General features: G+C 44.3%; 1 protein-coding gene across 1 annotated transcript; it reads left to right on the top strand.

Moving 5' to 3' along the window:
* Positions 1-1070: 1070 nt before the first annotated feature.
* LOC145414706 (roundabout homolog 1-like) lies at positions 1071-12875 on the top strand. The gene is made up of 5 exons (XM_080284235.1): positions 1071-1124; positions 4432-5056; positions 8836-10052; positions 10545-10854; positions 11863-12875. Exons 1-5 carry the CDS (start codon positions 1071-1073, stop codon positions 12873-12875), a joined length of 3219 nt encoding a protein of 1072 aa, XP_080140361.1.
* The last annotated feature ends 10908 nt before the right edge of the window (positions 12876-23783 follow it).

Raw genomic sequence — 23783 nt, 5'->3', positions numbered from 1 at the left:
CCACTCACCTTCCCCTTTCCCTTCCAGTCAATTCCTCGTATTTCCATCCCACTTCCCTTTCTCCCAGCGCCTCCCCTCCCTTCTCGGCCTCCTTTACCTCTCTTCCATCACCGATTCGTGACTTTCATTCACTTGTTTCCCTACTTTCCTACCTCTCCTCGCTGCTGACACTCCATTCGCTAGTTCTCTTTTGTCCCCTCTCTCCATGTCCCTGCTTAGTACTCCCACTTCCCTAACCCCGTCCCCCTGCTCCCTTCTCGTTCTCCTTACCTCTTCCCTACTCCCATTTCTCCATTTATCTACTGTTTCATCCGCTTTCCCAAATCTCATCTTATCATCCTCCAAATCTCTAGTTTTATACTGATTCTCTCCCTATTCCTTTCATCCTGGTCATTTTTTCCCCCTCGAAAGTCATTCCGATTCCACTTTCTCCCTTTCTTACTACTTCCCGCTTCTCGACCTCCCACTCTTCTCATCTCCCATTCCTCTTCTCTCCCTCCTTCCCTTCTATCTCATTTTTTATCCCTCCTCTTCCTTTTTTTACCCCTCCTCCCCTTCTCCCCTCTCCATTTTTTTACCCACCCTCCCTTCTCTTTTTTACTCCTCCTCCCTACTTCTCTCTTTCCCCTCCTCCCTGTTTTGTCCCACACTGCCCCTTACCTCCTCCCCCTCGTCTTGTTTATCTCTTCCCCTCCCCCCTTCCCCTACCTCTGTTCCCCTCTCGGCCACCCTGTCTGCCTGTGTGGGTCTCACCGTTCAGTCGCTCATAGCAAGGGATCAGTGTGAGAGCAGACCCCGCAGAGGCAGGGTGTTGGATAATATCGCTCTAGACCACAGCCGAAGACACTCGGTGAGACTCATTGTTGCGCTGGAACGTAATCATGCTGCCAGTCGTTATGATTAGTGTTATGGGCATTCCTAATGATGTGTTCTGCAGTGACCTGTGTTGTAAAAAATTCCAGTTTTATATGATAAATTGAAAAGGAAAATAGCTACATTGCCCGACTCACTTTGATACACTGCAACTGTAGAGGCTGTGAAAATAGGTCCCCTGTGAGCTGTGTGTCACGATGCGAGAAGATGAGAGCTGCCAATATTACTGTGATTCCGGCGGCAGTGAGAGCGTGAGTGAGAGTGCGTGGAGGAGTTGGTCGAGGAACCATGGATGTATTTGTTTTGTTTATGTGCATCAGCCTCGTCGCTGCTCAGCCAGGTTGGTGTTACCTAAATACAAATTTATTTGTTAAATCAGCCGTACGTCAGATATTTCTGAGTGCAGTCCTTTCACTCTGATGGCGCATGTAACTTTTGCATCGTAATAACAAATGTTTTGGTCTTCAAATGTTACTTTTTTTCTTTCTTTTTTTCAGTGCGGATGACAAATAAATTGATTGAAATGTGCCTTCGCCAATTTCATTAAAAAATTCAACTCGCAATAGGTAAAGGTGAGACAATGGTCCGGTAAATAACTGTTGTTGTTGTTGTTGTGTCCCCAGGCACATCTGAATGTGTACCCAGTGGGTTGCAGACTGACCTTATCTCATCTTACAGTTCACCATCTTCCTACTGAAGGGACAGAGAGTGAGTTGAGGGACATTTATATAATCCCGGCTGGGGCAGGGAACAGTTTCAGGATTTGAATTTCTGAAAAAGCAGACTTTTCTGATCTACCAGATGACCCGCCGACATGTCATAAAAGTACCCCCGCTAATACCAGTACACCAGTCCTGTATGAGACAGTCCTAGCATGTATTCAATGTGGATGGTGGGTGTTAGCGCCGAAATGGTGACATGTGGAGGTGTAGGACTACTGGGACTTGGGAATAGGCCCTGAAACCTTTGCCCAGAGTCGAACACGTAAAAAAAAAAAAAAAAAAAAAATCAGGCACTGGTGGTACCCAATTATGTCGGTGCCACCACATGGGGGCATTTTTCCGATATATCGGTTTATGTAGTGTTAATTACATGTTAACAACCCTAACTCCCACCAAAAATCTAGGGTGAGGTGGGATCCAGAGACAAAGTAAGACAAGCATGAAAAAGAATACCTAGTGAAAGGTACTCACAAGTCGTTCACACATCATTCACACATTAGGAATCATTGCTCATCTCATAAAGCAACTACTATCACATGTTTTATTGTATTTTTTAACGGATGCATTGTACAGTACATACGAACTGACCTCGTGATTATAGTTAAGTGTGGAGAGAAAGGAGGAAACAAAAGTTGCTTAGGATTAATACCTATCGACTGAACAAAGGTAATTTCGGCAGGTAAGACATTTTTATTGAGCTGTAGTCTCCACCTAGAATACGATGCATAACACTAAACTTTATAACCAGGTCCCCAGCTGTGGGCTACCTCATGACGAACGTTGATAAAGAGGAAATAAACTTTGACCAAAGATATTACCGATTCGAGAAAGAGCAGAGAGAAAAGGGGAAAGACGAGACTGAGGTAAGGGTAGGGTGGAGGACCACAGGTGAGAGAAGGAAGGGGGGGAGAGGTAAATTGGTGTGTGTGTGTGTGTGTGTGTGTGTGTGTGTGTGTGTGTGTGTGTGTGTGGAGGTGCAGGGGGATGGGGTTATATGAAATGGGTGAAGAGTATCATAGGAGAGTGTTGTGAGGTGACTGGACAAAATGGTGTAGGTGGGCAACGGGTAATAGTAACTTCCTTTGGTGAGACAGAACAGAATGAGTGAGGGATAAGGCGAGAGACTTTGGGGTGAAGGAGGGTTATGTATGGGATTTTAGGGATGTGGCTGGGCTAAGTAAAGGGGACTGTGGCAGATTTTAGGTTGAAAGATTTTTAGAATGAGGATGTTTATGCCTGTAGGGTTGGAGTTAGGATTCCAGGGGCTTCAGTGATGAGTGAATGAAAGCATGAACCATTGAAATGGGCAGATTTCTGTTGGTTTTCCTTCCACTAGATATTTTTTGGTTCTATGGACCTTATCCCATCCTTAGGTGGGAAAAGATGTATGGATGATGATGATGATGATGATGATGATGATACTAGGAATATGGAATATGGATGAAATGAGTGGAGAGTAATACCGGTATGTGAGATTTTGGAGTAAAAGAAGGTTAATATAAAGAATTTTAGAAATGTAAACGGAGTGAATGAGAAGCAACGGAAGAGATTATAAAGGGAAAGATGTCTGCCATATAAGACTATATGGGTTACAAGAGACGATAAATAAAGAAAGACTGGCGTAAGAGATTTCATGGATGGTTAAACAGAAACCAGAGAAGGAGAGCTGACGTGAGGGATTTTAGAGATAATGTGAGAGGACGGAGTGAAAGAAGCTTGACATGACGGATTTTAGGGATGATGGGAAAGGATTAAACATGAGAAGCTTGACAGAATGAATAGTATGGATGATGGAGGAAGACGGAATGAATGAAGCGTGACAAAAAGGACTTTAGGGATTGTGGGGGAAGCTGGAGTGAGGCAGGGATAACTTGAGAAACTTCCCTATGAGAAGTTTTCACAACCATAGTAGAGTCCATGTTTAAATGAAGAAACTAACACTAAACTGAATGACTTATGAAAGTAATTAGTCGTAATCAACACTATGATAACCTTTCATATGTGCAGTAACCTCTTTAATGTGATGATATAATATTTTGTTTTATTTTACCCGTTTTTGACCATTATAATCCTCTGTGAAGAGATTTTTCGAACTGCTGAGGTTAGAAACAGTCTTCATTTACGTGTTTAAAAAGAGTGTTGAGTAAAATTCTGATACGGTAGTTGAAAGAATAAATCATAAAAATACGTCCTCGGACTGAAGGATTTAACAACACACTGACTGGAAGCATCTCAACGAAGGTATGTTCAGGACTGGGGGTTTGTTTTCACCTGAAGGAACTGGATTACCCACTGAAATTTGATGAACGTTGTTACAAGATAGGAATGAGTGTCTTTGGGTACTAGTCAGACCTACCATTCAGTCTGACTGGCTGGCACAGTCTTCACCTTTTGATAAAATGAAAGGGGTTAGGGGTTTTCATCATAAAATAAACGTAATATAAGTATGCTTTCTCTATTTTTAGATTTTGGTGAATGGAGAGAGCCTTCTTCAATGTTATCCTTGTCATATTCTCAGCGTCTATTCGCTTTCGTACGAAGTGTAATGCGTGGGTTCAGAAGATGGTTGTTAATTTCTCTTTCGTTCCTACATTCCGAGTGTTTTGAGGAAACTTTTATTTTTTTTCATGACCATATCAAAACTAAAATGAACACACCCCAGTTCCTTTACAAAAGCTCATGGACAGTTACTGCAGACCTCAAGTGGTCAGTGAACGTTGTGTTTGATATTATATAGGCCATATACTAGTGGTCTCATGGTATTAAATAATCTTCCCTAATTATACATGCTTCCATTTTTCCTTACTTGGTAGGCCATACCTTATCCCATCCTTAGGTAGAAAGAGAGAATCATGATGACAAAGATGACGCCTCCCATACAGGTGCACCTCCAGTGATCAAGGAACACCCAAGCAACGTGGTGGCGCGGCGCAATGACCCCGCCACTCTGAACTGCGCTGCCTCGGGCAGTTCCAGAATCCGATGGTTCCGGGATGGGGAGGAAGTGGTCACGTCATCACAGGATCAGCGTTCACACCGGGTGCTTCTGTCCTCTGGGTCACTGTTCTTCCTGCGGGTCACGGCCACCAGGAGGGACAGTGATGCAGGAACATATTGGTGTGTGGCCTCAAACAGCTATGGGGCCACACGTTCAAAAAATGCCACACTCACTGTGGCCACACTGGCCTATGACTTCCAGCAGCAGGCTGACTCCTCTATAAAAGTGCTGGTAGGGGAATCCATCACCTTGCCCTGCCGGCCTCCCAAGGGCACTCCACCACCTGAGGTGACCTGGCTCAGGGACGGACACCAGGTCACCAACTCCAGCCGCATCAGTGTCAGCCAGGATGGTGACCTGATAATCGCTCAGGCCGTCCAGCAGGACTCGGCCAAATACATATGTCGTGCCCACAACGCTGCTGGCGCCCGTCAGGCACCGCCATCTCACCTCACCGTCATGAGTAAGTTATTTACAGTATGTGTTGATGATTACTCTTCCATCATAATTAAAAGGTAATATGTGCTACAGTAGATGAAAAATAGGTATGTACTAATTCAAAATCCCTAATATGTGTCTTCCCTTCAACTTTGCAGGCTATCGTGAGGAAACCCCATCTCACCTCACGGTCGTTAATAAGTTAACTCCTTCAGTACGAAAACATCTTATTTGTTAAGTTCTTGTTGTGTCCGTGCTGTTTTACTCAGCACTGGGAAGGCTTTTTGAACTAGTGGGATTAGGTACAGCCTTCATTAACCCCTTCGATACAAGATGTCTTAAGTTGCATACACTCGTCTTGTGGTTATACGAACAAAATATAGAATACATCAAGGGTTTCAGTGAGTTGATGGTTGAGGACGTGTATGTTTATCCCTGGATCATATTACCGTGGGTATTAGGCTCCCTAACATTTTTCTTAACTAATATGTTTGGAAGTACTATGCCAGAATATTTTATGGCATATAGCTATGACACTATTATTATTATTATTATTATTATCATTATTATCCATTTGTGGTAGGTGGGGGCGCTCACCATCCATTCACTCGATGTAGTGCTGCTCTCGGGTGTCTGTCCATTCCTCCCTTCCCTCCATTCCTTCCTTCCTCCTCAGTCTTTCTTTACTTCATTCTTTCCACGTCCTTCTGCCTACGGGTGACTTTACATTCCCTCTTTTGTTTTTCTGTCCTTCATTCTTTCCTCTTCCTTCTGCCTGTTGGTGACTCAACACTGAGTGACAAGCCGAATGGTTTCCTGGTGTACAGGAAACCATTTGGCTTGTCACTCAGTGTAGAGTCACCCACAGGCAGAATGAAGAGGAAAAAATGAAGGAGAGAGTGACAGAAGGAGTGTAAAGTCACCCACAGGCAGAAGGAGGACGAAAGAATAGAGGAAAGAACGAAAGAAGAGGATGAAAGGAAAGAAGAGTGGAGGAGAGGAAACGGCAGACACCTGAGAACAGTACTACATCAAGTGAGTAGATGGTGAGCTATTATGATGATGATGATGATGATGATTATTATTATTATTACTTATGATATTTCAAAGGGTATTTGGCCTAGAGCCTTCAAACTTAATCAACTTAGTCTGACACTGTTTGCCTCTTTTAACCAGATATGGTGGCAATCAGTCAACCAGATCTTTGGATATTATCTGGAACAGAGAAAAATGAGTCAGCCTCGCTGTCTCAAGAACCGCCTAAGTTAGGAAGCTAAAAATTGTACTATAAAATAGCCTTAAGATGGACGCATGCCGGAAGGGAGTATGGTTCCAATCGGTTGATTATTCTCCGATATCGCCTGGGGGAGAAAACTGGGACTTTCCCAGATATTCGGGATATCACCTAATTTCCCCTTAAGGATTAAAGCTAAAGCCACCAAACTTAGTGGACTTATAGGCTCTGATGACCTAAGGCGATGTACACAAGATCTGTGACCTTGACCTCGCCTGGGGTAAAATAATTGGATCGTTTCCAGTATTCCAGATGTCACCTAATTTTCCATGAAGGATCGAAGCTAGAGCTACCAAACCTGGTGGACTTATAAACTGTGATGACCTAAGCTGGCATGCACCTTCACCTCACGGCCCTTTTATAGCTCGGTTTCAAGTAGGCAATGGCTGATACAAGGTTTTCTTTATGAAAATTGTCCTTGAAGAAATTTGTCGTGTTTTTGTAATTATTATTATTGTCATTATTATTATTATTATTATTATTATTATTATTTCTCATAATAATAATAATAATAATAATAATAATAATTCTATCTATCTATCTATTGCCAGACGCCTCAATCCCGTTTGGGGTGGCCACAAACAAATCGCCTCCAAGTCGCCCTGTCCTCCGCCATTTCACTGCCTTGCTCCCAACTCACACCCCCCTCTCTCATATACCTCTCCACCCCATCCCTCCATCTCATCCTCGGCCTCCCCTTCCCTCTTCCCCCCTCCACCTCACTCACATACACTCTCTTCGTCAGTCTTTCACCCTCCATTCTCTCCACATGGCCAAACCACCTCAGTGTGTTCCTCATAACGCTTCCTATCACATCCACATCCACACCACAACGCTCCTTTATATCCTCATTCGTCAGCCTCTCTCCATGTGACTCCACAGGCTCCTCTTACATAACTCATTTCCACTGCTCTCACTCTTGACTTGTGTCCTTCCAACAACGTCCAAGCTTCACTTCCATACGTTAGAGTTGGTATCACAATACTGTCATGTAGTAACTTTTTCACTTCCATGCTCACTTCCCTGTTTCTTATCACTGCTTTCAAAGAACCAGCAACCTTTACCCTTTCAAGCACTTCACCCTCCAAACCTCCATCCTTACTCATCACACTACCCAAGTACTTAAACGTACTCACATTTTCCAATTTCTCACCATCCAACCTCGCTGTACATTCACTAACTTCACCCCTCTCAAAGACCATCACTTTCCTCTTCCCTACATTCACCTTTAGATTCCGTTTCATACACACTCTCCCAAACTCATCCACCAAGCCTTGCAGCTCCCCTTCGTCTTCACTCAACAACACAGTATCATCTGCAAACAGCAGTACAGGGAGTTTCCAAACACTATCCTCTCTCACCAGGTCCACTCCAACATCCACTACCCTACTTGTAACTCTTTTATTACCCCATCCATGTACAGATTGAACAACCTTGGAGACATGACACATCCCTGTTTCAACCCAACTTTCAAAGAGAAAAATTCACTTAGTTCACCATCCACACGCACGGCAGCCTTCGCACCATCGTACATACTCTTCACAGCATTCAACAACTTCCCATCTACTCCATATATTCTTAACACTTTCCACAATCCTTGTCTATCCACCCTGTCATATGCTTTCTCCAAATCCATGAAAGCCGCATACAACTTCTTTCCCTTCTCTAGAAACTTTTCCACTAAAGATCTAAGAATGAATATCTGATCTACACAACCTCTTCCCTTCCTAAAGCCTCCCTGTTCTTCTCTAACTAATTTCTCTGTTCTTTGTCTAACTCTGTCAATAAGTATCCTACCATTCACTTTTCCTATTATACTAATAATAATAATAATTATTATTATTATTATTATTATTATTTTTATCACATTATTATTATTATTATTATTATTATTATTATTATTATTATTATTATTACTGGTAGTAGTAGTAGTAGTAGTAGTAGTGGTAGTTATATCAGCAGTAGTAGTAGGAGGAGTAGTAGCACCGTAGTAGCAGTAGTTGCAGCAGTGGCAGTAACCCCAGGCTCATCAGAATGTGAACCCAGTGGCAGTGGACTGCAGTTTCATTCCCCTTCTCTTGCAGTCCACCATCTTCCTTTTAGGGGAGGGCGAGGGATGTGGGGAACGTTTGTTTAACCTGACAACAGAGCTGCTCAGTCATATCAATGCTACCACATGAAAGCATCTCTCTCCAGCACCAAGATATTATTATGTTTAATAGCAGCGCAGAGCATCAGTGTGTTAAATGCATAAATGGATTGTTAGGCCATTGTTGTTGGCATCCCAGGCTCATCTGTACGTGAACCCAGTGAACTGCATGCTGAAGCTGTCCCTCTGTAGGCCAAATGATATTAGCACATATTATTAAGAAATTAATTCATAAGAAGAGAGCTGCTTGTCTGCATGGTTACTGAATTACCAAATAGTTCATGCTGCATTATCATTAAGAGGATATGAAAGTATAATAAATGACACAAATGACCTGTCAATAAAATAATCATTCTCCCAGCACCACCGTGGTTTGAGGAGCAGCCATCCAACACGTCAGTGGCGTCGGGTGTTGGTGTGGAGTTGGGTTGCCGGGCGAGGGGCTTTCCCACCCCGACAGTCACTTGGAGGCAGGTGGATGGAGGGATGTCACTAGGAGGAGCCACTATTGAGGACCAGCGATTGGTTCTGCAGAAAGTGACGGTGGCGGACTCGGGTGTGTATGAGTGTGAGGCGAAGAGTGAGGCAGGTGTGGCCACTGCCAGGGCTACACTCACTGTGCTGGATGCTCCAGTGCTGACCCAGAGGCCTCAGCACCTGCAGGTGATCCAAGGCAAAGAGGCACAACTGCGGTGCCTTGTGGAAGGCGAGCCTGAACTCCTCGTGCTCTGGCGCCTCCCTTCTGCAGACAGGACAGCTGTTCTGTCCCCTGGTCACAGCAGCAGCCACGCCTCAGTGTCAGATGATGGCAGTACTCTCCTGTTGCACCAGCCAGGCACACCGGACACTGGTGCTTACTATTGCTGGGGCATTAACAGTGGTGGAGGGGTGAGTGGGAGAGCAGAAGTGGTGGTGGTAACAGCACTGCCTCCACCAGTAGTGGGTGTGGGACCTAAGGACCTGACAGTGGCCCCTGGAGGAGTGGCGAGGTTCTCTTGTGAGGTGGTGAGTGAAGCAGCTCCAGCGAGTGTCACCTGGTGGTACCAGTCCTCCGCACACCTGCCGTCCCGTCCGCTGAGCCAGCACCCTCACCAGCCACGGTTCTCTCTGCCAGAGAACGGTGCCCTCATCATCAAAGACGTGTGGCTTGACGACGCTGGCATATACAGCTGTCACGTAACTGCAACAACAGGCAGTATACAGCAGGAGGCAGTGCTTAATGTGGTGGAGGACACAGAGCCAAAGGAGTCGCCACTACTGCCACCACCACCCACCAAGCCCCGTATACTGGGCTGGAACCAAACTTCAGTGCATCTAAGCTGGTTGCCCAACTCCCAGGGCAGCAAGGCTGGCCTCCATTGGTATGCTGTGGAGTACTGGCGCCAGGGATGGTCTGAGTGGCGGGTGGCTGATGCTGTCATCACGCAAGAATCATGTGTTATCAGTCGTCTGTCACTAGACCACACCTACACTTTCCTGGTGCGTGCCGTCAACAGTCAAGGAGCATCGTTCCCTAGTCCTTGGTCTGATCCTGTCTCTACCAGAGCCAACCCACACCCCACCCTCACTGCAGAACAGGTATGGTATGTATAAATTCTCCTAAGTAATGTTGTGAAAAAGATTTTTTGTATAAGGAAATGTCTTCTCTCCTACAAATACTGAGCACGTCCTTGTAAGCGATTATTAGTGACGAAAATGCTAAAAAAAAAAAAAAAAAAAAAAGTGTAATAATACATAACTTAGGGGGACTTGTTTTTAGGAAAAGAACAGTTAGAACCCTTTATGCATACAGGTTGGTCGGTAAATTGCCATCTCCAGACGTATATGTTGCTGGGGACGGCCCAGTCGGTTTTTGTGAGGTGTGAAGATATTTTGGCTGCTTCTTCACGTTACTGTTAAATCTTCCAATCAATGGACATAAAAAAATTATAGTATAAAGCTTGAAAAGGATTATGGAAAGTAGAAAATGATGCATGGTATAGACTGGTAATGCTGACTGAGGCGTAGCCTACCTGAAACACATAAGAACTGGCCAGCGTAATTATATGAACCACACTGTGCCTTCCTCAGGTGCGACAGGTCCAGCGTCGCCTGGCGCGTCCGCTGGTAACACTGACCAAGGCCATGGCCACAGCAGCAGACAGTGTTATACTGAACTGGAGCTTCCTGGAGCCAGTGGAGGACTGGGTTGATGGGGTGCTGGTGTATTGGATGGCAGAGGGAGGCAGGGTGGAGGTGGCTACCGTCCTGGGCACCTCGTCCACCTATCACCTCCACAACCTGCACCCAAACACGCCCTACACCTTCTTCATCGTACCCTTCTTGCACAGCGTTGAGGGCACGCCATCCAACTCATACCACTTCACCACGCCTGAGGACGGTAAGTTTTAGGTCCCATATGCTTGATAGCATAGGAGGTTTCGTAGCACCTCTTCCTAAGAATTTGTTTGGGATATTACATATTTTTATCCTCTTTTACATTTCTAAGATATACTATACAGTATCGATACTAATATTTATGTAAATTATATGATGGAGACTATCAGGGTGTAATATGCACGTTAAATTACTAAGGAAAAAGTGCTAGCAGTTATGAAGCTTCCAGTGTCAGTTGTAGCCTAGTATGACCCTAGGTTTCTTCCAGCTTCGGGATTACAGGAAAAAAATCAATACGATTATTATTATTTTTTTTTTTTTTGCTACCAGTCTTATACTTCCTGTCTTCTTGCTTCTGGATCTTGCTTTACTCTGTCATTATCATTGAATAAAAAACCACGATGCTAGTGATGGCTGCGTTTTGACGACTGGGTTCGGTTTGGGAGAGACATAGGTTTGGAGGGGGATAGTTGTAACCCTCACTGACCCTTTCCATTAGAAGGATGCTTCGTAGGTTGAATAAAATATTCTGGAGGCAGTAGGAAAAAAATAATACATCCCTGGCAGTAATTGGCAAATCAAAGACATGTGGGCTGCGTTAGGTATTGTATGATAACATTAACTACCGTACAGTACTAATGCTGTCTGAGGCAAATTATAGAAGAAACAGTGTTGTAGTTACAGTGATAGGTATTCAGAGTACTAGGTTATAATTGGCAGCTTACGCCAAGCATTACAAAGTCTGTGTTTGTGCCATATGCCAGTGGTCTTAGAGTAAACCATGTGTCCCTGGCTCTATCAGTATCATATGTAGAGAAGCAGTTAATCGGATAGTAAAACAGATCGGTACAAGTAAGAACTCAGATACATAGATTGATAAACATGCAGACAGATATAAAAACAAACTGAAACAGATAGATAGATAAACTGATAGACTGAAAATTTGAGAGTACTGAGAGTATTGTCATTACAACCTAACCTTAATTTTAAGTGTTCATTCCTGTCTTTCCAGTGCCACTGACTGCGCCAGGTAACGTGCGAGTAACGAGGCAAAAGGAGGGTTCAATGCTGATCGAGTGGTCTGGTGTTAGTACTGAGGAGGCGCAGGGGGAGGTGTTAGGGTACAAGGTTACACTCAGCCACAACGGTAGTCAGGTTACCGAGACAGTTGGTACACCCTACCTGGAAACTCGTGATTTACTGCCTGGACACATATATACCGTGCGTGTGGCGGCGCTGACAAGTGCTGGAACAGGACCTTTCAGTGCCCCTGTAGTGGTGGAGGGCCAGGGGTTCCGCAGGACGGTGGCGGCAGGGGAGGTGCTGTATGCTCCACCACAGGCAGTATGGTTGGCGTACTTGCTGATTCCGCTGGTGCTGTTACTGGTGCTTGGTGTGGTGTGGTACTTGTGGAGGGTGCGGCACAAGGCACCACCAGCCAGCCCTCCTCATGCACCCCCATTGTACCAGGACCCTTCCATCAATATGTACAGTGACCATAAGGTATGGCGGCCGTCTGACAGTGATAAGGATTCCAGCTTATCCTCCTCACGACTCCTCAAGTCAGATCAGCTGGTTAGTGAGTACGCAGAGCCGAGGTTGCTGCTGCCCAACCACACTACTGAACCGTACGCCACCACTGCCCTACTGGCACCATCACCACCACACACGTCCTGCTGCCACCCAAATGATCAGTCTGTTAAGATGCAGGTCAACTGGGCTGCCATCCTGCCTCCTCCGCCAGACTCTCCACCTCCAGATCTTGACCTGGGGGAGCCACGGCAGCAAGGAGCAGCGCCAGGGATGTGCTCCAGGGCCTCCCAGTATGATAATGTTGGCAAGGTAGACCCCTACAGGAGGCCTTGTGATGCCGACTCTGAGCACACGTACGAGCCTTATGCACAGGTCATCCCTTCTGACAGATTCCACACCTTCAGTAGCCTCCAGCGATGTGGAGACAATAAACTGTGTGTTGACTGCCGCATCGCTCACCCTGGCCAGCCACCACGCGGCAGTACACACTAGCAGTTGTACCAGTGATAAAACGATAATGTATTTACTGTGACGGAAGAACTATACACACATACTGAAATTGGCGTCAGTATACAAGTTTTGGCTAAACGTGGACTTTCATAACAGTGACAAGAGTGCAATGTATTTACAGGAAAATTATACCCCTCTTCTAAAACCGATGTGCATTTACAACGGTTTCAGCTTGGCATAGATATATAAACCCTCCTCTAGAGGAGGATTTTGTATCTTCACACACACACACACACACACACACACACACACACACACACACACACACACACACACACACACACTGCATAATTCTTACATTTGAATAATGGTATTGCCAGTTAAACACCTATCCTCTGTACTTCGCGATCATCGAAAGTTATAATAATTTTGATACTGGTTGTAACAGTGATATATATAGCACGGGCCGAACAGGGTAGTACTCCCGAGGGGAATGGGAATGCTGGTGATAGGGAGAGCTGGAGCTCCTGTTTCACTAGCTATCTAACCATCCCCCTTTGCTGACCTTTTCAGTGTGACAGTAACATGGAGAGTAGACCAGCATACTCTCCCAAACATTTCCTCTAACTTTCTATGCACTACACCACATGCACTTTACATTTCACACAATGTATCCCACTACGTTACAGGGGTTGGCGCCAGCAAGGGCATGCGGCCAGAAAACTTTGCCCCCGCTACCTAGTGGCGGACTTCTGGGGGAGGCGTGGCGGGGGTTCCGCCGGCATAGATCATGGGTCCAGGGCGAGATGGGGCTCGGGCCTGTGCTAGAGGGTACAGGGCATTGCGGTTCCCAGGCTGCCGCTTCCGCCCAATAGAGAGGGGCCCGAACCTGGGAGTAGCGTCCCAGGAGGCTGCCCTATCAGTGGGTGTATAATGGCGGGATAGTTGCAGTGCCAAGACGCGCTTGGAGGGTGTCCCTGCAGCTGTCCTGGCAGGGTGCCCCGAGGCCACTACCACAGCCACTGGTAAGCTGGTGGGCTAGGGGTCCCAGATCCATTGCCTGGACCTGGGATTGTGCGGTGAGTGGGACCTGTGCTGTGTCTGTCCCCATTTATTAATACTGAAGATGACAAAACAAAAAAGGTTTCAAAGCAAGCCTGAGGACAGTAAATCACCCATGGGGATGAGGGTGGGTTCATGGAATGTGGGAAGTTTGAGGGGAAGAGCAGGGAAGTCGTTGAGGCATTCAGTAGGAGGTGGGTGGACGTGGCGTGTTTGCAGGAAGTCCGGTACAGGGGTGGATCAGCCAGAAAGATTGTTGGGAAGGACTGTTGCTATAAGTTGTTTTGGCAGGGGAGGACAGACGGATATGGAGGTGTTGGTGTGATGGTTGCGGAGAAATGGGTGGAATATGTTATGAATGTTTTGAGAGTAAGCGATAGGATATTGGTTGTGAAAATTCTGTTGGGAAGAAAGATGGCTGTGATTATATCGGCATATGCTCCACAGGCAGGATTGGATGAATCAGAGAAAGATAGATTTTGGGATGATTTAATACGTGTAGTGGGTGGTATGCGGGATGATGAGATAGTGATTTTGGGAGGGGACTTAAATGGTCATGTAGGTGAAGCAGCCCAAGGTTATGAAGGAGTGCATGGGGGATGTGCATATGGTCTAAGGAATGCAGAAGGGGAAAGGATACTCGAGTTTGGAGAGGCAACGGACATGATTGTGTGCAACACATATTTTAGGAAAAGAGACAGTAGGTTAATTACGTATGAGTCTGGGGGAAATAGCAGTCAGATAGATTATTTTCTGGTTAGGAGGGCCGATAGGAGGTTAGTGAGGGATGTTAAAGTTATAGGAAGTGAGGAGTGTGTGCAGCAGCACAAACTATTGATTTGTGATATGGTGCTTAAAGAACAAATGATGAAAAAGAGGACTTATGTACCTAGGAGGAAAATATGGAAGCTGAAAAACCAAGTAGTAAGGGATGCCTTCTATAGCGAGTTGAGGAGAGTGGTGGCTGAACAGGGAGCTGTAGACAGAGGCGTTAATGAACAGTACAGAGCCCTCAAGAACAATTTCTTGAGAGTTACTGATGTAACATGCGGCTGGACAAGAGGACCACCAAGACATAAAGTAACTTGGTGGTGGGATGAGGGTGTAGAAGCTGCAATTAAGGAGAAAAGAAGGCTTTTCCGGGAATGGAAGAAGGGTGGTAGCAAAGAGGAATATTTGGCTGCCAAGCGTAGGGCTAGGAGAGAGGTATACAGGGCAAAGTCTGAGTCACAGAGACAATTACTTGATAACCTAAATCATGGGGAAAGGAAAAATATATTTAGGGTGGCAGGTCAGGTGAAGAGGGATAATCGGGATATCATAGGTGAGCAGTGTGTGAAGAATGATGAAGGAAGGGTAGTGGTGAACAGTGAGGATATTAAAGATGCATGGAGAGAGCATTATAACCGGTTGTTGAATGAGGAGTTTGACTGGGACAGGGAAGGTTTGGAGCCAGCAGATCCAGTGTCTGGCCCTTGGCCTTTGATTGATACTGCTACTGTGAGTGAGGCGATAGGCAGGATGAGGGTGGGGAAGGCAGCAGGTGTGTCTGGGTTGACTGCCGAAATGTTGAAGGCCTCAGGCGATATAGGGGTGAGTTTAGTCACTGACCTGATAAATAGGATTATTTATGAGTGTGTTGTCCCAGATGATTGGCTGAAGAGTGTAATTGTAAATGTGTATAAAGGGAAGGGTGATGCCCTGGAAAGAGGGAATTATAGAGGTATAAAGCTTTTAGATCAGATAATGAAGGTAATGGAGAGAGTTTTAGAAGGTATGATTAGAGAAAGAGTGAATATTGATGAGATGCAGTTTGGGTTTATGCCAGGTAGGGGGACCACTGATGCCATATTCATTGTTCGACAGCTTCAGGAAAAATGTATTGGTAGGAGAAGGGATCTTTATTTTGTTTTTGTTGATTTGGAAAAGGCCTTTGACAGAGTCCCTAGAGAGGTGGTGAAGTGGGCAATGAGAAAGCTTGGCTTGGAGGAGTGGCTGGTTAGGGTGGTTATGGCCATGTATGTGGGTGCTCACACCCAGGTGAGAGTGAATGGAGATTTGAGTGATGAGTTTTCCGTGAATGTTGGTGTGCATCAGGGGTCAGTCTTGAGTCCCATGTTGTTTATCATGGTACTTGAAGCCCTTTCACGTGACTTTAGAAACGGACTCCCGTGGGAGTTGTTGTATGCTGATGATTTGGTGTTGATTGCAGAGAATGAAAGGGAGGCGGAGGAAAGGTTTAGGAAGTGGAGAGATGGTATGGGGCAAAAGGGTTTAAGGGTAAATGCAGATAAAACAAAAGTGATGATATCTAGGGTTGGTGGCGGTACTGTCAAAGACGAGGGAGAGTGGCCATGTGCAGTTTGCCACAAGGGCGTGGGAAGTAATTCCATCTTGTGCGGTGTGTGTGATAAATGGGTGCATAAGAGATGTAGTGGTATCAGAGATAGACTGCGAGATAATGCTGATTTTATGTGTACGGCGTGCTGGGGTGAGCAGGTGGAGATCGTCAGACGTGAAAGAATTGAACTTGCTGGTGAATCTCTTGAGTGTGTGGAAGAGTTTTGTTATTTAGGAGACATGTTGTGTGCTGGAGGTGGGGCTGGAGCTAGCTCTGTGGCTAGGGTGAGAAGTGGTTGGAAGAAGTTCAGGGAGCTCTTGCCTCTCCTGACATTGAGGGGGCTCTCCCTACGTGCTAAGGGGTCTTTGTATGCAGCGTGTGTTAGGAGTGTAATGCTGTATGGCAGTGAGACCTGGGCAGTGAAGGAGGAAGACATTCGCCGGCTCAGACGTACAGAAATGACAATGATTAGGTGGATGTGCAGTGCGTCCCTGCGTCCAAGGCCTGGAGGGGCTGGGTTTACAATGGAAGAGTTGAGAGGTAGGATGGGACTGGAGTGTATTGGTGTTGTGATGAGGAGAGGTAGATTGAGGTGGTTTGGACATGTGGAGAGGATGGGGGATGATAGTTGGGTGAGGAAGGTGAGAAGTGTTAATATTGGGGGTGGGGTTATGAGGGGTAGACCGAGAAAGACATGGGACGAGGTCATTAAGTGTGACCTTAGGGTTAAGGGACTGAACAGGGAGGCTGCAATGGATCGTGCAGCATGGAGAGCCACCATTAGGTGACCAAGGCCGACACATGCAAGCATGTTGGAGCCTTTAAAAACGAACGAACGATCATTCAAACAGGGAACTCTGCATTTCTTACTATTTGTTTGTAAATAGTAAGGTAATACGTACACCAACTGTGTGTTTGTGTCTGCCAGGTGCTGAAGGAGGACAGTTTAATAAGTGAATGAAGGATGTTTGTTTCTTTTCTTGTTATATTCTATCATAAGACTTAGTGAGAGAGATTTTAACTAGGTAATTTATCCCCTCAACCGTACGCTAGTGATATTCTCAACCTCAGCCTATAGTAATTTTCCCAGCCGTCCTTAGTAATGCCCAACTACATCTTATCGTAAAGTTTAAGTTACAGTCTTGTGATATTCTCCCTTATACCTTTGTGAATTCTCTGATACACCCTTTAGTAGTACTCCTATACACCTAAGTAATTCCCAGACACACTAGGATTGTTCCCAGTCACTCGCTAATAATATCCCAGCTTCACCTTTTAGTAAAACTCCCATCCAAGCCCTACAGTATTATCCCCAGCCACCCTAGCAATATTTTAAAATTAATAGTTTAAGCACACCAATGTAATAGTGTTCTCAGCCACATCCTTGTGATATTCTGCTTCGTCCTGCTGAAAACATCCCATCCACACCCTAGTGATAGTGCAGTTACTCAGCATAGGACTGACAGCCATATTCTCTTGGGCGTAGTAAACTTAGTAACATCCCTTTTTCAGTGTTTTATTTAGCACTTTTCACGTTAATAATTGGTTGCATGTTAGTTCTTTTTAACATCGAGTTGGTATTTGTAATAAACTGAGAGGTGGGGTGTAATGTGAATAATAATTGGTTGTGGAAGAGTTGTTACAAAATCTCCACAGCCACTCAGAATACGAGACTCACACTGCCTCTTTCACCCTGTTTTACCACTTATCCTACCAACATTACCCTCTACCCTTTCTCATCCCCTGCTTTGCCCACTAATCTCCTTTCCTTCACATCCACTACCCTTTTTCCCTTCCTTCACCCAACATTCCCCCTTCCCTTTCTCCTCCCTTGCCATGCCTTTCGATCTTCTCGCCTTCACCATACCCTCCTCCCTCCCCTTTTTCCACCTTGAATTGCACGTTATTCACTCTCATCCAATAATACTCCCTTTGTCGTTCAGTATCCCCCACCCTCCCAGCTTTCCTTACACTGACCCAGTACTTCCTCCCTCCTCCCCCTTCCTTCCCTAACCCAACCTTACCTTCTCACTCTAATTACGCTTTCTCCAGTACTGCCTCCCTCCCACCTGCAGATTCTCCCTCATCCTGTACTATTCTACTTTCTTCCCTCGCCCCTTCTTCCCATCTCATCCACCCTCCACTCCTCTCTCCCTTCATCCTCCCCTCCCTCACTCTCAATCCCCTCTCTTCCTCACCCCCCTCTCCCCTCCCTTTTTCACATTCCTTTTCCCCCTTCTTAGTCCTTCATCCTTGTCACCCTCACTTTATATCCATGCTGTCCTCTCCCTCTTTCGTCGTATATCCTCCGTTCACTCACTTTGTGTCCCTTGTATCCCTTCCGAGGGAGAGGGGTATATGGTGCCATAGACCCCTCTCCCCCGTTGCTATATGTGTTACTAGTCATTTCTGCGTATTTTATATACGAGTTTATTTTTGCAGTAAAACATGAAGAATCTGGATGTTGTTTTGGTCTATATCCTACTGTTATTATTATTAATTTTTGGATTGTCTGAATGTGTTTCTTTGGACCCAGTCGTGGATTCTGGAATATATTAAGTAGTATCTAATTATTTTCATAACAAGGAAAAGGTTTGCTGAAACAGTTCTAGCCTTGTGACTTATAAAATTCCGTCTCTTTGGTAAAATTTCCCTCCTTCTCCTGATTGTGCTGCGCAATAACGTAATCAAGCTGTTTATCAAATTCAGATAAGACACAGTATCAAATGGAGTACCTCAAGTCAGCGCCATCTTCGCCACCTGTCACAGTACGGCCGTCCTGCATCTGAAAGTCATCATGAGGTGTGCGATGATATTCAAACCTTTTTTTTTTTTTTTTTTTTTTTTTTTTTTTTTCCCTCAAATGATTTCATACAGTTTAGAAAGAGATCCGTATAACTGAATTCATGTGGTAAGTGTCATTGTCTCATTTGGATTTCGTAGAGTATTATCTATAACGATAATGTCATTCCCGTTGCATTTCATGTTCATCCTTGAGACTGCAATTTGCCCCAGGGCCACAAAAGTTTGTGTTTAAATAAGTAATTTATTTTAGTCAAAATGACAAAAACAACCCTTAGATGCTATAGCATTATTAGGAAATTCGTATGAGAAATGAAATATTTTGCCCTTAACTGGGAATGTGTGCAGAGCTGAAATGGAGGGGTGTCATAAACCGGGAGGCTGAAGGATGGATTGTTAAAAAAGAGCACGAAAATGTGGATAAGTCCTATCTTGGGACGATAATTTGTATACCATGTGGTGATTCTAGAACATATCCGACTCTGCTCTATCGTTGCTGGCTACATTCTGTTATGTAGGAGCTCATCACATCAAACAATTACAGGTGTTCCATGAATGGCCTTCAGATATTATGCTAGCATGCTGTCAGTTAACAGATCATCAGAAACTAGACCTACATCATCTCACTCAATTTTATTGATACAGCCGTGAATATAACATAGACGTCATGAAGAGGGATGCATTTGCCAGAGATGAAGAAATGTGCTTAACAAACCCATAGATTGCCAGAGTGTGTTGACCGACAAAAATAGTCAATACAGCTCCCCAGTGTCACATAGTCAGCCAAATTATCACAGTGATTATGTTGTTGCGCAGTTAGTGTTCAGAATCGATGGCGTGTGGTGTTAGTGTTGGATACATAGGCATATTTACAGTCAGATGGACGCCTGGTGGGCTTGTAGGTTAAGTGATCAGACTGTATGTGTCTCATAAGGCTTTACAACCAAAGAATAATTAAAGCTTAATGGTCACTTAATACCCCCCAAGGAAGAGCGATTGGTCACTCACCAAATATGTCAGGATGAAGTAGAGTAGTCCCGGGTCCCCACGTTTCCGATGGGCCAGTAAAGGAATGGATGATATTTTTATGATGGATTCAGCTTTGTAACTCAGATTTCTGTGGGGGGGGGTAAGGGGTGAAAAATTAGAATCTTTTCGAATTATTTTTTCTTTATGCAAAAGTACATGTTAGTTACAAAAGGGGAATTATTATGAATTACAATTTGCCTTTATTGGAAGAAAGAAAAGAGAGTATTGAAAATTTCCCGTGTCTCCTGTTCATCCTGTAAAGCAAAATCTGAGTAATAGGAGGGAATGGTTCATAAACCTTTTATTCATAGTGACTGTGTCCGCTGTTCCTCGTTCATAAACGCCACCACACAGCCATGCTGATAACGGCAAGGTTGACGTGACGCTGCACAGTAACGTTACTCTGTTGCCAGTGACGTTTTGTATAATTTATCATGATACCAACAGACCAAGTTACACAGGACCGAATGCACATACAAACTTATGATCATCACATTGTGGTAATCATGACTTGTTACTGCAGGAAGGACTGACGCACTGGAGAATCTTCCAATGCCTCTTGTTATTTCTGCTGAACAAAATACGTCTTACGAGAGGGATTTGGTCATAAGTCTGTGAATCTGAATCAACTTACGGGAGAGCTTTGGTGAGGAGGTCCAGCCCGCAACTGGAATAAGCCGAGTTCGATTTGGGGGCCGGTCAGACTCTTAGGTAAAGTCTCTTCTTTGCATCCTGTTCGCCCCACAGTATAGCTGGGGATCTGGATGTAAATTCAGTTTTTGTGTATCTTACGCACGGGGAAGATTGTGACATAGGAAAGATATATGGTCCGTCTTACTGACCTTGGTGTAGTTGATAGGCGTTAATCTTAATCCCTCCTTCGTCTTTGTATGTTTGCTGCTTGTGTGATTCATTTGCAGGTGGTGTGAGGGGGGGGGTGTTTGTACAGGAACTATAGTAGGCGTCAAGTGGATGCTCAGGCCTGTGTACAGCCGTGAGAAAAAGTTCGTCGACTTGCACCTGCCAACATTGTGTCCAGCATTTCATATTTATCATTCCTCCCCAAACAACAGAGCGTTATCATTCTGTTTGATAATCTTTGTCTCTTCGCACTGATATCACACAAAGGATAGTTCACGCAACACCTACCGTTGCCTCAGATAGTAGAGGTGTCAAAAACTTTTTCCATGGCTGTATGTTGTGCATGAGGTGCAGGTTTAGTTGTTCTGTGCTATTAGTGTGCACTGTCGTGGTTAATAAGGTCGTTCCACTTTTTTATCGAGAACTTATGGAATTATTACATATTCCGGCTAGTATATTTGGCTCCGAAGATGGCATCACTGGGTTTTGAAGCCATCACTTACTTTCACGTTGTTTATCGTTGTGAGGTCTATCTATCTATCTATCTATCTATTGCCAGACGCCACAATCCCGTAAGGGGTGGCCGTTTGACTTTGAGTTACTTGTTTTACGGAAAGGGGCACTAACCCTCCACCAACACACTTGTTGACACGTAGGAAGCACGTATGGTATGGTTATATGGTTACCACCCAGCGCTGTAAATGGTTTCTTGGCTTACAGGAAACCATTTGGCTTGTCACTCAATGTAAAGCCACCTGTAAAGGAAAGAAAAGCAATAAGAAGTGACAGGAAAGATGGGAGAAATAAGAAGAGAGAAGGACAGGCACAGAAAAAGAATGATAAAGACTAAGGAAGAAGTAGGCAGCACTACATCAAGTGAGTGGATGATATACGAACATATTATACACGAATCACATGCGTCTAATACACAAAATCAGATGCACTTCTGAATGGTAGGTTGCCAGGGCACGACAACAACCACCTCAGAGTCACACACCACGACTATAGTAACACAACATCCGGCACGACACCAAACGCTGAGCCGATGGAGGGGTACTGTGCAATATTTGACGCATCACTACATTCAGCGTATGGTCTGCCTGAATAAAAACGCATAACTGAGATTTTACTGTAACTGAAATGAACTTAGAATATGACTAAAACAGATATGCATTTCAGTACTAGAGACAAGAATACAAAATAATACAGAAAATAGCTTCAGTTCAAAATAAACGCTTACATGACTAAGAGTGGATTTGACTGGATAAAAACTTACAAGAGATACAAAGCTTATCTTTATCATCATCATTATCATCAACAGCATTCACTATCATCACTTCTTCATTCATCATCATCATCACAGTTTCATTCATCATTATCATTATCATCAACAGCATTCATTATCATCATCACTGCTTCATTCATCATCATCACTGTTTCATTCATCATTATCATTATCATCATCACTTCTTCATTTATTCATCATCATCATGGCTTCATTCACCATCCATATCATCATCACTTCTTCATTCATCATTATCATCATCATTCATTCATCATCATGATTCGGTATTTTATGTCCACAACTGTACAGTGTGTGAAAACGGACATACAGGAAACATTTTGTGTTCAAAGACTTTGGATCGTTCTGGGTAAGAAGAAAAATTATCCAGAACTGCTATTCAGTCAAGTCTGTGTAGCAGCAAAGTATTTTAATATTTCAACAATCACTTTACTCTGGTTGTGAAGCGTTTGGTAGCAGTACATACAGACGAAGAAGTAATCATGAACAAACTATTATATGCAGCTTAAACTTAACGCCTTGAATCCGGTGACGTATTTTATTGGCTGGTTTTTGCTGCTTCTTGACCATTACAATCAACTTAAAAAAATCTCTCCAGCTTAACTGTTTAATATAAAACTGTCTAAATCATTCATTTCGAAAAAGTTACGCCAATACTGATCGAAGTCGCCCGAAAGTAGAAAGAATTAAATGAAAAATGTCACTGAAGAAGTAGTTAAATAGGTGTATGACCTAGATCGTAGATCATTGGTTTCTTTGCTTCCTTTACGGGTGTGTCTTATGACTCCCGGTTATGTCATTACTAACTGATAAGTTTATAGTGTTAAATCATCATTCGGTCGTCAGTAAGCGTGACATAAGAACTTGGCACAAACCGTGTCCTGGTCAAAGTTTTTGTTGTGATTTGATCCTAGACAATATTTATTGTTACATAATGTGGAACTGTGGGACTCTGGATGAAGTCATGCATACTGTTGACCAAGCTATGAGGCGTCCCTGACCGAAGCAGTGAATCACTTTGTCTGCCAGCTCCGTCATGAAACAGAGAGAAGTAAGCCTGGGAAACAGGATTAAAGAGTTCGCCAATAACAACTATAATTTAGCTAGAAGACACTGGGATAAAATACATTCCGTTATCTCTTTTCTACCTAACTCTTTGTTCCAAATGTTCATCTGTACTCCCAGTCTTTTATGGACACAGCTCATCAGCTCATGGAATGTTTTCCTCCGACATTTATCGCACTGCTTACGACCTCCTGTCTTTCAAATGCAATGTGTCCAGGCATCTCCAAAGAAATGGCATTTATTACTCGTCCCCGCCCCGGAGGGGCTTGGGGACGGGTATTGTTTTCACTTGGCTTGTCTGTTTGTTTGTTTGTCTGTCTGTCTCCCTATATGTTAACAACTTTACGCGAAAATTACCAGTGCGATTTTGACTAATATTACTGGAATGACAGACTTTGACCTTCTGATCACTTGATTAAGTTTTTAAATTTAAATTTGTAAATTTACTATGTGGATCATGCGAATTAACTGAAAAGAGAAGCTCTGC

The sequence above is a fragment of the Coenobita brevimanus genome, chromosome 13, assembly GCF_032717465.1.
Source record: "Coenobita brevimanus isolate Jiangsu-jjx chromosome 13, ASM3271746v2, whole genome shotgun sequence".
NCBI lineage: Eukaryota > Metazoa > Arthropoda > Malacostraca > Decapoda > Coenobitidae > Coenobita > Coenobita brevimanus.
This window is presented reverse-complemented; position numbering and strand designations above follow the sequence as displayed.

Coding starts and splice junctions, on each gene's coding strand:
- LOC145414706 (XM_080284235.1), top strand. CDS start 1,071: ATGCGAGAAGATGAGAGCTGCCAATATTACTGTGATTCCGGCGGCAGT. Junction 1,125..4,431: donor ATTCCGGCGGCAGTGAGAGC/GTGAGTGAGAGT, acceptor TCCCATCCTTAG/GTAGAAAGAGAGAATCATGA. Junction 5,057..8,835: donor ATCTCACCTCACCGTCATGA/GTAAGTTATTTA, acceptor TCATTCTCCCAG/CACCACCGTGGTTTGAGGAG.